The 11337-nt window shown below is 45.2% G+C and overlaps 3 protein-coding genes across 4 annotated transcripts; 2 read left to right on the forward strand and 1 right to left on the reverse strand.

Annotated features, from left to right (window-relative positions):
• Window positions 1-382: 382 nt before the first annotated feature.
• On the forward strand, window positions 383-3436 carry LOC127315591 (uncharacterized). 2 transcript variants are annotated; one of them, XM_051346067.2, is made up of 4 exons: window positions 383-1572; window positions 2190-2317; window positions 2398-2494; window positions 3012-3436. In XM_051346067.2, the coding sequence occupies exons 1-3, from the start codon at window positions 441-443 to the stop codon at window positions 2458-2460; spliced, it is 1323 nt and encodes a 440-aa protein (XP_051202027.1). In that variant the 5' UTR covers window positions 383-440; the 3' UTR covers window positions 2461-2494; window positions 3012-3436. The 2 variants fall into 2 exon arrangements, with proteins under 2 accessions (XP_051202027.1, XP_051202033.1); XM_051346073.1 differs by lacking the exon at window positions 2190-2317 and having other exon boundaries at window positions 384-1572.
• A 3551-nt stretch (window positions 3437-6987) lies between these two features.
• LOC139833439 (uncharacterized) lies at window positions 6988-7785 on the forward strand. The gene is made up of 3 exons (XM_071823733.1): window positions 6988-7278; window positions 7369-7442; window positions 7578-7785. Exons 1-3 carry the CDS (start codon window positions 6988-6990, stop codon window positions 7783-7785), a joined length of 573 nt encoding a protein of 190 aa, XP_071679834.1.
• Window positions 7786-8394: 609 nt separating this feature from the next.
• LOC127315606 (uncharacterized) lies at window positions 8395-11337 on the reverse strand. Its single transcript, XM_051346079.2, has 3 exons — window positions 10138-11337; window positions 9184-9281; window positions 8395-8672 (listed from the first exon to the last, which is right to left on the reverse strand). The coding sequence occupies exons 1-2, from the start codon at window positions 11270-11272 to the stop codon at window positions 9205-9207; spliced, it is 1212 nt and encodes a 403-aa protein (XP_051202039.2). The 5' UTR covers window positions 11273-11337; the 3' UTR covers window positions 8395-8672; window positions 9184-9204.

Consider the following 11337-nt stretch of genomic DNA (forward strand, 5'->3'; position numbering starts at 1 on the left):
TGCCGCGAGCCGGCCAGTGGCCAGCCGGCTGCTCCGCGTCCATTGCCCTATCCGGGGTCTTCCCCCCGACAGGAACCATGACTTGGCTTTGAGATCTTATGGGTTTCAACTCTAGCCTACCCCAACTTGTTTGGGACTGAAAGGCTTGGTTGTTGTTGTTGTTGTTGTTGTTGTTGTTGTTGTTGTTGCCGCTCCGTTTGCCGCGTCTACTGGAGGAGCGATTTCGACTCCGTACGCTGATCGGCGGTTAATATAGCACGCGGCCTATATAGCGCGCCTGTTGGAGATGCTCTAAGTGGAGCGACCTCCCATCCCATGAGGCTGACCGGGCCCAATACCCACTTCGCAATGGCCCGATAAAACTAGGTCCGAACAAAACTATAAGGTCCAGCCTAGGTCTCGGGCTGCGCCGCCATCATCACTGTCCCCTTTCCGTCCAAATGAGTGAAAGCGAGGGCGCCGGAATGAGACGCCGCCTCCCCGGCACCTCATCGACGGCGCCTGCCTCCCCGCTTGAAGTCGACGACCTCCTTCGTGAGATCCTTCTCCGCCTCCCGCCTCAGCCATCCTCGCTTCCCCGCGCCTCCGCAGTCTGCACGCGCTGGCGAGGGCTCGTCACCGACCCCAATTTCCTCCGCATCTTCCGCGTCCACCACCCGAAGCCGCCCCTCCTCGGCTTCATCGAGCTTGGCCACATGGGGATCAAGTTCACCCCCATTCTGGACCCTCCCGACCGCATTCCTCCGGAGCGCTTCCACCTTGGACCCTGCAGCCGCGGTACCGAAGTACTCCATTGCCGCCATGGTCTCATCCTCGTCATAGACATGGCGTGGAAGGAGGTCGTTGTGTGCGACCCCATCGCCGGCGAGCAGCGCCACGTAGCCATTCCGCCGGTGCTGAGGCGGTACGACCTCAACGGGGTGGTGCTCTGCTCTGCCAGCGAACAGGGCCACCTGCACGGCAGCTCCCACTCGAGCCCCTTCAAGTTCAAGGTGGTGCTGGTGGGGATGTACAAACAGGATCTCATGGCCTGTGTCTACTCCTCCGAGGCTGGCGTATGGGGCAATCTCATCACCAGAACCGCTCCATCTGACCTTTTTGCTGACCGTGTTCCCGGGATCGTTATTGGTAATGCTCTTTACTGGTTGTCCTTCAGTGATCGTATAGTGGAGTTTGATTTGGATGAGCACAACCTAGCCGTCATCGAGGGGCCTCCTATTACATGTGATTTCCACGATGGCAGCAGTCAGATCATCCAGTCCGAGGATGGTGTTGTTGGCTTAGCCATATTGTCCTACACACGCTTACAAATGTGGCATAGAAATGTTAATTGCCATGGTGTTGCCACGTGGGTGCTGTGGAAGACCATTGAAAGGCAAAACATTCTTGGGCTCCCTCGGACCATGGTAAACGGCCTTATCATGGGATATTCTCAGGATACTGATGAATTATTTATATATGCGGAAGGCAATGCATATATGGTTCACCTTAAGTGGATGCAATCAAAGATACTTCCTGGAATCAATCAGCATATCTATAAGTACCATCCTTTCACAAGTTTCTATACACCAGGTGATTCCTCTTTCTTAGTCATTACGTTGTAGGAGTAACCTAGTCCAGTTATATTGCATATGTGATTGATCAAAAATCTTAACTCTGCTTCTTAAGTCGCCGACACCTTAAGCTTAGTTGACAATTGTCCCTTTGCTAGACAGAAAAACTTAAGCTATGGCTGTTTTTTTAATCATCATTAGTTGTATCTATTCTTGGGAGATCTTAATCAAATGTATGAGTACTTGTATAAAATCAAATGTCAATTAGTAACTTGGTTGACATGCTCGGAATCTCAAAACTAGTTGTATTATTATATCCATTACTTGTCTCGATTCTGATCTTGCTATTTTTGCTAAACCCATGCATTCCGAAATAATAATTTCCTTTGTCACTTCATGAAGACCCCCCAAAATTAGCTGCATTTCTTGTCTCTAGCTAGGCTCAATTTATTTTAAATCGTATGCCCATTGTCTTTTCTTGCTAGAGTTAATTTGTGTAGTCATGTTTTAATTTTGACCGTCTGACATGAAGAGGGATAGTTTATATTAAAAAATCTTGAGTTATTTTTATTATCAGCTAAATTCGTCATTATAAGGTTGCTTTGAGTAATATGGCTTGCATTAATTTTGCAACAGATGTTGTTCTGTTATTCTATTGCAAAATCTTCTGCATTATGAAATATGAATTACAAAAGGGAGTTATTTGGCGCAGTCTTATTTGTCAACTCATCTATGTAACGATTCTAAAAAAAAAACCAATCTATGTAAGTGACTCAATGTAGCCTTCTCGTATCCATTTGTTGTTTCTTCCAAACTGTTAATTGCCTGACTTATTATGATGTAGGCACAACCATTTGTGGATGTGATGAAGTTGACATGCTGCACAATCCATAGGATGACTGTCTAGTTTGGAGAGCTAATCTGCTATAATGCTTCAACAGGTAAGAAGATCATCTCTAGTTTATGGGATTTGGACAGTTAGATTATTTTCTTGGGAAAATCTGTGGCTTCCTGTGTGGGTAGTGTGCACCCTCAAACTACTGTCCATTCAGCAATAGGGATTCACAGATGTGAATAACATAGACAAGTAATTAAAATTATGTTAATGCAAGTGAAAAATGACTCTTTTTGGATCGTAAGTGATATCCAGATGATCCAACTGTTATATGTGGTGCTTGTGTTGAAATCACTTGTGTGTCTCTTGACCGTGCACAGGGTTCTCCCTTGGTTTGGTTGTTTCATGATTGCGAAGTCGAAAGCGATACATTAGTAGCCATTTTGTTATTGCAAACATCAGTCGCATCATTCAGATCCTCCAACCTAGCAAATTGTGGAGAGGCTGAAGGATTTATCACGGTGTCATCGATATTCGTAGGAGATATAGCCAGTAGTACGATATCTGTACAGAGCTCTTCTTTATGTTGCTGATCTGATCATGAGTTTTTTTTCTTCCTTCAGGTGAAACAAGGGCTGCTGCAGTTGTCCGTTGTCAACTGAGTTTGCCTCATCAAACTCATCGTATCACTTTGGTAGATGGTGTTTTGTGTCTGTATGCTTTCTAAGAACTTACTGAATCCATGGCTTAGTCCAGCCAAGTTTCTAATGTACCAAGATTCTTTTGAAGACCTCATCTAGGGAATTCAGCTTCCCAGAGTATTTTCTTTTTAATACTCCCTCAGTTCCTAAAAAAGCTTCGCAACTTTTTCTAGATATGAACTAATCTATAGCTAAACATGTCTATATACCTCCGTATTTAGAGAAAGTTGGGAAGCTTTTTTAGAAACGGAAGGAGTACATGGTTGTGCTTGGCAGCTCCTGTCTTTGGCGATGAGTATTTCAGCCCTAAGCTGAGCTGTGTTATGAAAAACCATGTCATCGCAGTCGATCTAATATTGTCCTGATTTAACCGTGCTCCTTTTTCCCCACTTGAGATTATTAGGAAATTAATGGGAGAAGCGCAGGACTGACATAAATAGTGCACTCTGGCCCTATCAGAATAGAGTTTTGATGGAGAGAAAGAAAAACAAACCCTCGTAAGCATGCTGGGCTTGCAAAGTCGATGTGTTTATATTAGCAGAAAGATGAGGTTCGGTTGAAATTGCATGGCAGAGAGTTAGACCAAATCTGCATCCATTCTATGAAAACAAACCCATCGTAAGCACTGTTTTTTTTTTCAATTGAATGCCAGGAAGATGCTCTAGAATTTTTACCGATTGGCATGGGGGGTGGGCAAAGTGTATGTGTTCATATTACAAGAGGGACGAAGTTCAGTTGAAACGTGGTCTATATGTCAGAGAATGACATCAAATCTGAAATCATTTGATCACACGAACCCTCCAAAGGATGGGAACCCTCCAAAGGATGGTTTCAGTTTTTGTCTACGCACGCTGTAGTTTTTTTTTAACACAGCATGGTAGAATTTGGGACTTCCTTACCTGTTCTTCTTGTGCCCTCTAGCGAAAGATATTTGGAACGTGGTTAGTGTTTCTTTGGGGATTAGTAAGATACCCGAATGCTTTGTTGATCTATATAGAGATTGGCTCAACATGTATTCGGGCGGAGATAGGAAGGCTGTAATTGTAGGTTCCGTGGCGGTTGTATGGACTATTTAGAAAACAAGAAACAAATCTTGTTTTCAAAAAATTCGTCCTGGAGACCCCACAAGTGTTATTACTCTTGTTTGTCATTTCATTAACACTTGGTCAAAATTGCAGAAAAACGGGCTGCAAAAGTTCAGGGGCTAGAAAGATGACGCATGTGGCACAAGAAGTCTTCGGGCAGAATCACGGATGGAATCCTGTGAGCAGGAGGATTACCACCTAGTTTTGGTTTACTTCCTGAAGCTGCAACATCATCGTCGTCATTTTGTCTTAGCTATCTTTCTCTGTAGTGGCGTGTAGCCTGAAAACCTGTAATATTGGTTCAAGTACCTAGCCTCTAGTTTTGTTGCTTGGATGGATCCATTCTAGCCTCTTTTTAGTTTCAGTTTGAATAGATAGCAGTTTTTTGTCCTAGTTTTTCATTTTGAAGTTAGTTCCTTGAACCATGTAAATGTTCTATTGAAACTGGGGATCCCCTGTGGGGTTTCTTTTCTCGAAAAAAAAAAGTGTGCTGGGGACTTTCTTACTCATCCTTTTGCAGTTACAGCTTGAATACGGGACTGGACGGGAGGATCATACTCGTAGTCGCAAGAACACAATATGATCCATCGTTCTTCGTAGATACTTGCTGAAGATGGTTCAGGACTGGAAGTTTGGGAGCACGGTAGGAGGTGGCTGCATGCCTGGATTCGCAGTCTGAAGGAATTCCTCCACGATCAGGCACAAATCAACCTCTGTGTGCTCCTCTCGTCCACCTCTTTACTCGTTAAAACTTTGCCTTTGTTGTCATCCACATCTCTCAATCTCTGTTGACGCATCTTAGGTGCATTAGGATAAGGAAAACATACACCGAGGATAAATGTCCAGGCGACCGTTGTTTATCTGAAGTTAAGAGTATTTGCAGCGGTCGCCTGAAAACTGCAGAAGCGACAGATCGAGTGTTTAGGAAACGTCACCACGTGGTGTCGCTTTTGGGGTGGGTTTGTTCTCAGTTGTGTTCTCTAAACGCGGCCCCAATACAATAAAATATGATAAAAATAAAGATTTATTTTTTCTTGTTCATGACAGAATACACATTTCGTACAACCATGCTAGTTACGTTTTGCAAGGTTATCCTTAGTAAGAATCACACCCCGAGATACCATGCAAAGACTTTCGTTTTGAGCGGTATTTTCATGTTTCATAATTAAAGTTTTGTACATAGAGCTGACCGAGAATATACCATTCTTGATAAGATTCCAATGGATGGCTCCGTAACCAATTGGATTGAAGCTAACCTCTGTAGCAATTCATTTCAAGTAGCTAGTCGGGTACCAATAAGGTTACGTCTGAACGACATAGAAGGTGGAGAATCTTCCATCACCTTTTGTAATGTATCACCTCTATGTCGAAAATATTGTACAAGGCTGGAAATTGTTCTCGAAGAGTAGTTGTACCCAACCATCTCCTTCCAGAACCTTATCTCGGACCCATCTTTGATGGAGAAAGAACCGAAAGGAAAAAAGTGCTTCTTAGTTGCCATATTGCCAGCCCAAAAATGTGAATATCCTGGTTTCCAAAGAACACGAGATATTACTTTTAAGCCCACATACTTTTTCCGTAGTACTTGTTGCCATACGCCATCCTCAGTTAACAACCTGGCCAGTCATTTTCCTAGCAATGCCCTAATTTTGACTTCAAGATCATGGACACCAAGTCCACCTTGATATTTTAGGCGGCATACAACACTCAATTTAGTCAACCGATATTTCCTTTTCTCATTATCTCCTTGCGAAAAGAATTTTGATCGAAAATAATACAATCTATGCAAGACTCTTTTGGGCAACTGGAAGAAAGAAATCATATACAACACCATATTCGTGAGTACTGAATTTATGAGAATTAATTTTCCCCCGAGGGATAATAATTTTTCTTTCCAACTACTCGGACGTTTCTGAAGTCTTTTCTCAACAATTTTTCATGCCAGTCTCCGATAATTAATCGAAATACCAAGATAGCTAATTGGAAAGCATCCAAGCCCATATCCGAATAACTCGGCATATAGGTTGGTATCGTCTTTGGCTTCACGGAAACAGAACAATTGACTTTTATGGAAGTTAATCTTAAGAGCATCTCCACCGGTGCACCCCATAGCGGCCCTGATAGTATTTTGGGGGGCGGCGTGGATTTTGGGCTCGCACCGGTGCGCCCCAAAAGGCGTCAGCTAGTTTTCGAGCCCAATAGAATCCTGGAAATTCCGTGCCGCCCCCTTCGTAGAGGACGCAGATCGGGCGCGCCGGCGCCTCACGATACGTTAGAAAACGAGCGTGGGCTCCGTCTGGCAGCCAGACCCACCGCTTTCCCCACCTCCTACCTACGCCCGAGCCGACTTCCACCCCTCTAGATCGCCACCGCCACTGTCGCCGCCGCGTTCATGCTTGCAATAGACACCGCCGCTTGTCCAGGAACCGCCGTCCAACGACACGACCGTCACCCCCTCGACCGGCGGCTGCTGTTTCGCCTGGAACAAAACTCGCCGCCACCGCGGCACAACCGCCCCGCCCGCAAGGTGTTCGTCGGATTGCCGCGATCGACAGCGACGACGAGATGATGATGCAACTGTTCACAGAGGAGTAGAACGATAAGGCTGTCCGGTGGCAACAACAGCAGTTGATTCTGACGAGTATGCTGCGCGTTTGCCAGCCTTTCTTTGTCGTGCCTCGGCGCGGCGGCTCAAAGCCAGGCAAGAGGAGGAACATCAACCGACATCGTTAAGCCGACGCAATGCTGCTTGATGCCGACTACTTTAACGACGACGCGACTCATTCGCCGAGGAATTTTGGCGCCGATTTAGGATGAACAGGGGTCGGTTCATGAAGATTGTCTACGGCGTCAGGGAGTACGACGACTACTTCATGGCCAAGCAAGATTGCACAGATTTGTGGGGCTTCACCTCAATTCAGAAGTGCACTGCTGCAATACGTTGTCTTGCATATGGAGCTCCTCCAGATATAGCCAATCACTGCCTACGGATGACAGAGTCGATATGTTCACATACTCTCTACAGGCTTTGCCGAGCCGTCATAGCGGTGTTTGCTAAAGACTACTTGAGAGCACCAAAGGCAGATGATACAGCTCGGATCCTGGCAAAAAATGCAGCAAGGGGGTTTCCTGGGATGCTCCGAAGTATTGACTGCATGCACTGGGGCTGGAAGAATTGCCCTTTTTCTTGACAGGGGATCTACAAGGGACATACTGATGAGTGCAGTGTCATTCTTGAGGCGGTGGCAGACCATGACCTCTGGATTTGGTATGCATTTTTGGGCATGGCAAGAACAAACAATGATATTAACGTGTTGCAGCGCTCTCTGGTGTTTTCCAGGCTAGCTGAGGGACAAACTCCTGCCGTGAACTTTGAGGTAAACGGCCACGCATACAACAACAGGTACTATCTAGCTGATGATATCTACCCGATGTATGCTACATTTGTGAAGACAATTCCGTCTCCAGCTTCGGAGATAGACGCTTATTTTGCAACATGCCAAGAAGCAGCTCGCAAGGATGTTGAGCATGATTTTGGGGTGCTTCAGCACGTTTCGCCATTGTCAGATACCCAACTCTCACTTGGTCCGAGTCTCAGATGTGGGAGGTGATGAATGTATGTGTGATCATGCACAACATGATCACTGAGAGCGAACATGACGAACCTTTGCATGACAATCAACCATTTGATTATCAAGGGCCTCTTGCTCAGGTGGAGCATGTACCCCAAGAATTTGCCGATTTTCTTCACATGCATAGTGAAATTCGAGATGCAGGTGTTCATGCTCAACTTCAGGCGGATATAGCTACGCATTTGTGGGCGAGGAGAGGAGCCGACAACTTTTGTGGGCGAGGAGAGGAGCCGACAACAATACATGAGTTAATTTCTATTTGTTTGATTGTATGAATAATTTAATTTCCATTTGTTTAATTGTAAGAATAATTTAATTTCCATCTGTTTGTGTGATTGTATGAATAATTGAATATAGTATGAATAAAATGTGATTGATATGTTGTTTCAAAATATTGTAAAACGTAAAAAAAGTTTTGGGGGCCGCCGTATGGGAGGCGCCGGTGAGGGAACAGCGTCCCAGAATAGAGGGTGCACTGCGCCAAAGACTATTTGGGGCCCGCCAGTGGAGATGCTCTTAGAATCGTACACTGGCATAAAAGTATAGGTGATACTTAGGGCTGGAACATTCATCGCCGAAGACAAGAGCTGACAAGCACAAGCATGTATTCAAAAGAAAGATACTCTGGGAAGCTGAATTCCCTAGATTAGGTATTCAAAAGCATCTTGCTACATTAGAAACTTGACTAGACTAAGCCATGGATTCAAAAGCATCTGGCTACATTACAACCTTGGCTGGACTAAGCCATGGATTCGGTAAGTTTTTAGATAGCGTACAGACACAAAACACCACCTACCAAATTGATACGATTAGTTTGATGAGGCAAACTCAGTGACAACGGACAACTGCAGCAGCCCTTGTTTCACCTGAAGGAAAAAAAACTCATGATCAGATCAGCAACATACAGAAGAGCTCTGTACATATGGTACTACTGGCTATATCTCCTAGGAATATCGATGACACCGTAATAAATCCTTCGGCCTCTCCGCACGAATTTGCTAGGTTGGAGGATCTGAATGATGTAACTGACGTTTCTAAATAACAAAATGGGATACTAATGCATCGCTTTCGACCTCACAATTATGAAATAACCAGACCAAGAGAGAACTTTGTGCATGGTCAAGGGACAAACAAGTGATTAAGCACTACATATAACAGTTGGATCATCTGGATATCACTTACGATCCAAAAAAGAGTAATTTTCACTTGCATTAACGTAATTTTAATTATTTGTCTATCTTATTCACATCTGTGAATCTCTATTGCTGAATGGACAGTAGTTTGAGAGTGCACACTACCCATGGAGGCAGCCAAATATTTTCCCAAGAAAATAATCAAACTGTTAAAATCCCATAAACTAGAGATGATCTTTCTTACCTGTTGAAGGATTGTAGCAGATTAGCCCTTCAAACTAGACAGTCGTCCTATGGATTTTTGCAGCATGTCAGCTTCATCACATCCACGAATGGTTGTGCCTACATCATAATAAGTCAGGCAATTAACAGTTTGGAAAAAACAGCAAATGGATACGAGAAGGCAACATTGAGTCAGTTACATAGATAGATGAGTTGTCAAATAAAACTTGCGCCAAATAACTCCCTTTTGTAACTCATATTTTATACTCCCTCTGATCCATAATAAGTGTTGGTGGTTTCTAACAATTTTGTACTAAAGTTGTACTAAATCACCGACACCAATTATGGATCGGAGGGGGTAGATGATTTTGCAATAGATTAACAGAACAACATCGGTTGTAAAATTAGTGCAATGCATATTACTCAAAGCAACCTTACAATGACGAATTTAGCTGATTAGAAAAGAACTCAAGATTTTTTATAACATAAACTATCCCTCTTCATGTCAGACAGACAAAATTAAAACATGACTAAACAAATAAAGTCTAGCAAGAAAAGACAATATGCATTCAATTTAAAATAAATTGAGCCTAACTAGAGACAATAAATGCAGTTAATTTTTGTGGGTCTTCATGAAGTGACAAAGGAAATCAGCGAAAATAGCAAGATCAGAATCAAGACAAGTAATGGATAAAATAGTAATACAACTAGCTTTGAGATTCCGAGCCTGTCAACCAAGTTACTAATTGACATTTGATTTTATACTAATAATACTCATACATTTGATTAAGATCTCCCAAGAATGGATACAACTAATGATAACCATAGCTTAAGTTTTTCTGTCTAGAGAAGGGACAATAGTGGACTAAGCTTAAGGTGTCAGTGACTTAAGAAGCACAGTTAAGATTATTGATCAATCACATATTATGCAATATAACTGAATTGGGTAACACAATGACTAAGAATGAGCAATCACCTGGTGTACAGTAGAAACTCGTGAAGGGATGGTACCTAAAGATAGGCTCATAGCTTCCAGGAAGTATCTTCGATTGCATCGACTTAAGGTGAAGCATATATGCATCGGGTTCCAGGTATATAAATAAATCATCAGTATCCTGAGAATATCCCATTATAGCGCCATCTGCCTTGGTCCGAGGTCGCCCAAGAATGTTTTGAGTTTCAATGGTCTTCCACAGAACCCACGTGGCAACGCCATGGCGATCAACATTTCTATGCCACATTTGTAAGCATGTGTAAGAAAATATGGCTAAGCCAACGACACCATCCTCAGACTGGATAATGTGGCTGCTTCCATCTTGTAAATCACATGTAACAGGAGGCCCCCCGATCACGGCTAGGTTGTGCCCATCCAAATCAAACTCCACTATACTGTCGGTAAAGGGCAACCAGTAAAGAGCGTTACCAATAAGGGTCGCAGGAACATGGTGGGCGAAAAGATGGAAACGGCCGGCTGTCGTGATGAGATTGCCCCATACGCCAGCGTGGGAGGAGTAAACACAGGCCATGAGATCATTCCTTCCCTTTCCCACCAGCACCACCTTGAAGGGGCTCGAGTGGCAGCTGCCGTGCACGTGACCCTGCTCGCTGGCGGAGCAGAGCACTGCCCCGTTGAGGATGTACCGATCAAGCTCCGGCGGAATGGCCACGTGGCGCTGCTCGCCGGCGATGGGGTCGCACACAAGGACCTCCTTCCGCGCCGACGCCCGGTTATTGACGAGGACGAGGCCATGGCGGCAGTCGAGCACGTCGGTGCCGCGGCTGCAGGGTCCAAGGTGGAAGCGCTCCGGAGGAATGCGGTCGGGAGGGTCCAGGATGGGGGTGAACTGGACCCCCTGGTAGCCATGCTCGATTATGCCGAGGAGGGGCGGCTCCCGGTGGTGGGCGCGGAAGAGGCGGAGGAACTTGGGGTCGGCGACGAGCCCTCGCCAGCGCGTGCAGACCGCGGAGGCGCGGGGAAGCGAGGATGGGCGAGGCGGGAGGCGGAGGAGGATCTGACGGAGGAGATCGTCGACTTCGAGCGGGGAGGCAGGCGTCGCCGGCGATGCGCCGGCGAGGCGGCGTCTCGTTCCGGCGCCCTCGCTCTCACTCATTTGGACGGAAGGGAGATTGACGGACAAGTGATGGCGGCGCAGCCCGAGACGGCGAGACCTAGACC

The sequence above is a fragment of the Lolium perenne genome, chromosome 1 (assembly GCF_019359855.2).
Source record: "Lolium perenne isolate Kyuss_39 chromosome 1, Kyuss_2.0, whole genome shotgun sequence".
In the NCBI taxonomy this organism is placed as follows: domain Eukaryota; kingdom Viridiplantae; phylum Streptophyta; class Magnoliopsida; order Poales; family Poaceae; genus Lolium; species Lolium perenne.

Excerpts from the sequence above, each read along its gene's own strand:
- LOC127315606 (XM_051346079.2), bottom strand. The coding sequence starts at position 11,272 with ATGAGTGAGAGCGAGGGCGCCGGAACGAGACGCCGCCTCGCCGGCGCA. Across the intron at positions 9,282-10,137 it reads GAGTTTCTACTGTACACCAG|GCACAACCATTCGTGGATGT; the intron begins GTGATTGCTCAT and ends ATTATGATGTAG.
- LOC139833439 (XM_071823733.1), top strand. The coding sequence starts at position 6,988 with ATGAACAGGGGTCGGTTCATGAAGATTGTCTACGGCGTCAGGGAGTAC. Across the intron at positions 7,279-7,368 it reads ATGATACAGCTCGGATCCTG|GGGATCTACAAGGGACATAC; the intron begins GCAAAAAATGCA and ends TTTTCTTGACAG. Across the intron at positions 7,443-7,577 it reads GACCATGACCTCTGGATTTG|GTACTATCTAGCTGATGATA; the intron begins GTATGCATTTTT and ends ATACAACAACAG.
- LOC127315591 (XM_051346067.2), top strand. The coding sequence starts at position 441 with ATGAGTGAAAGCGAGGGCGCCGGAATGAGACGCCGCCTCCCCGGCACC. Across the intron at positions 1,573-2,189 it reads CACAAGTTTCTATACACCAG|ATGTTGTTCTGTTATTCTAT; the intron begins GTGATTCCTCTT and ends ATTTTGCAACAG. Across the intron at positions 2,318-2,397 it reads TAAAAAAAAAACCAATCTAT|GCACAACCATTTGTGGATGT; the intron begins GTAAGTGACTCA and ends ATTATGATGTAG.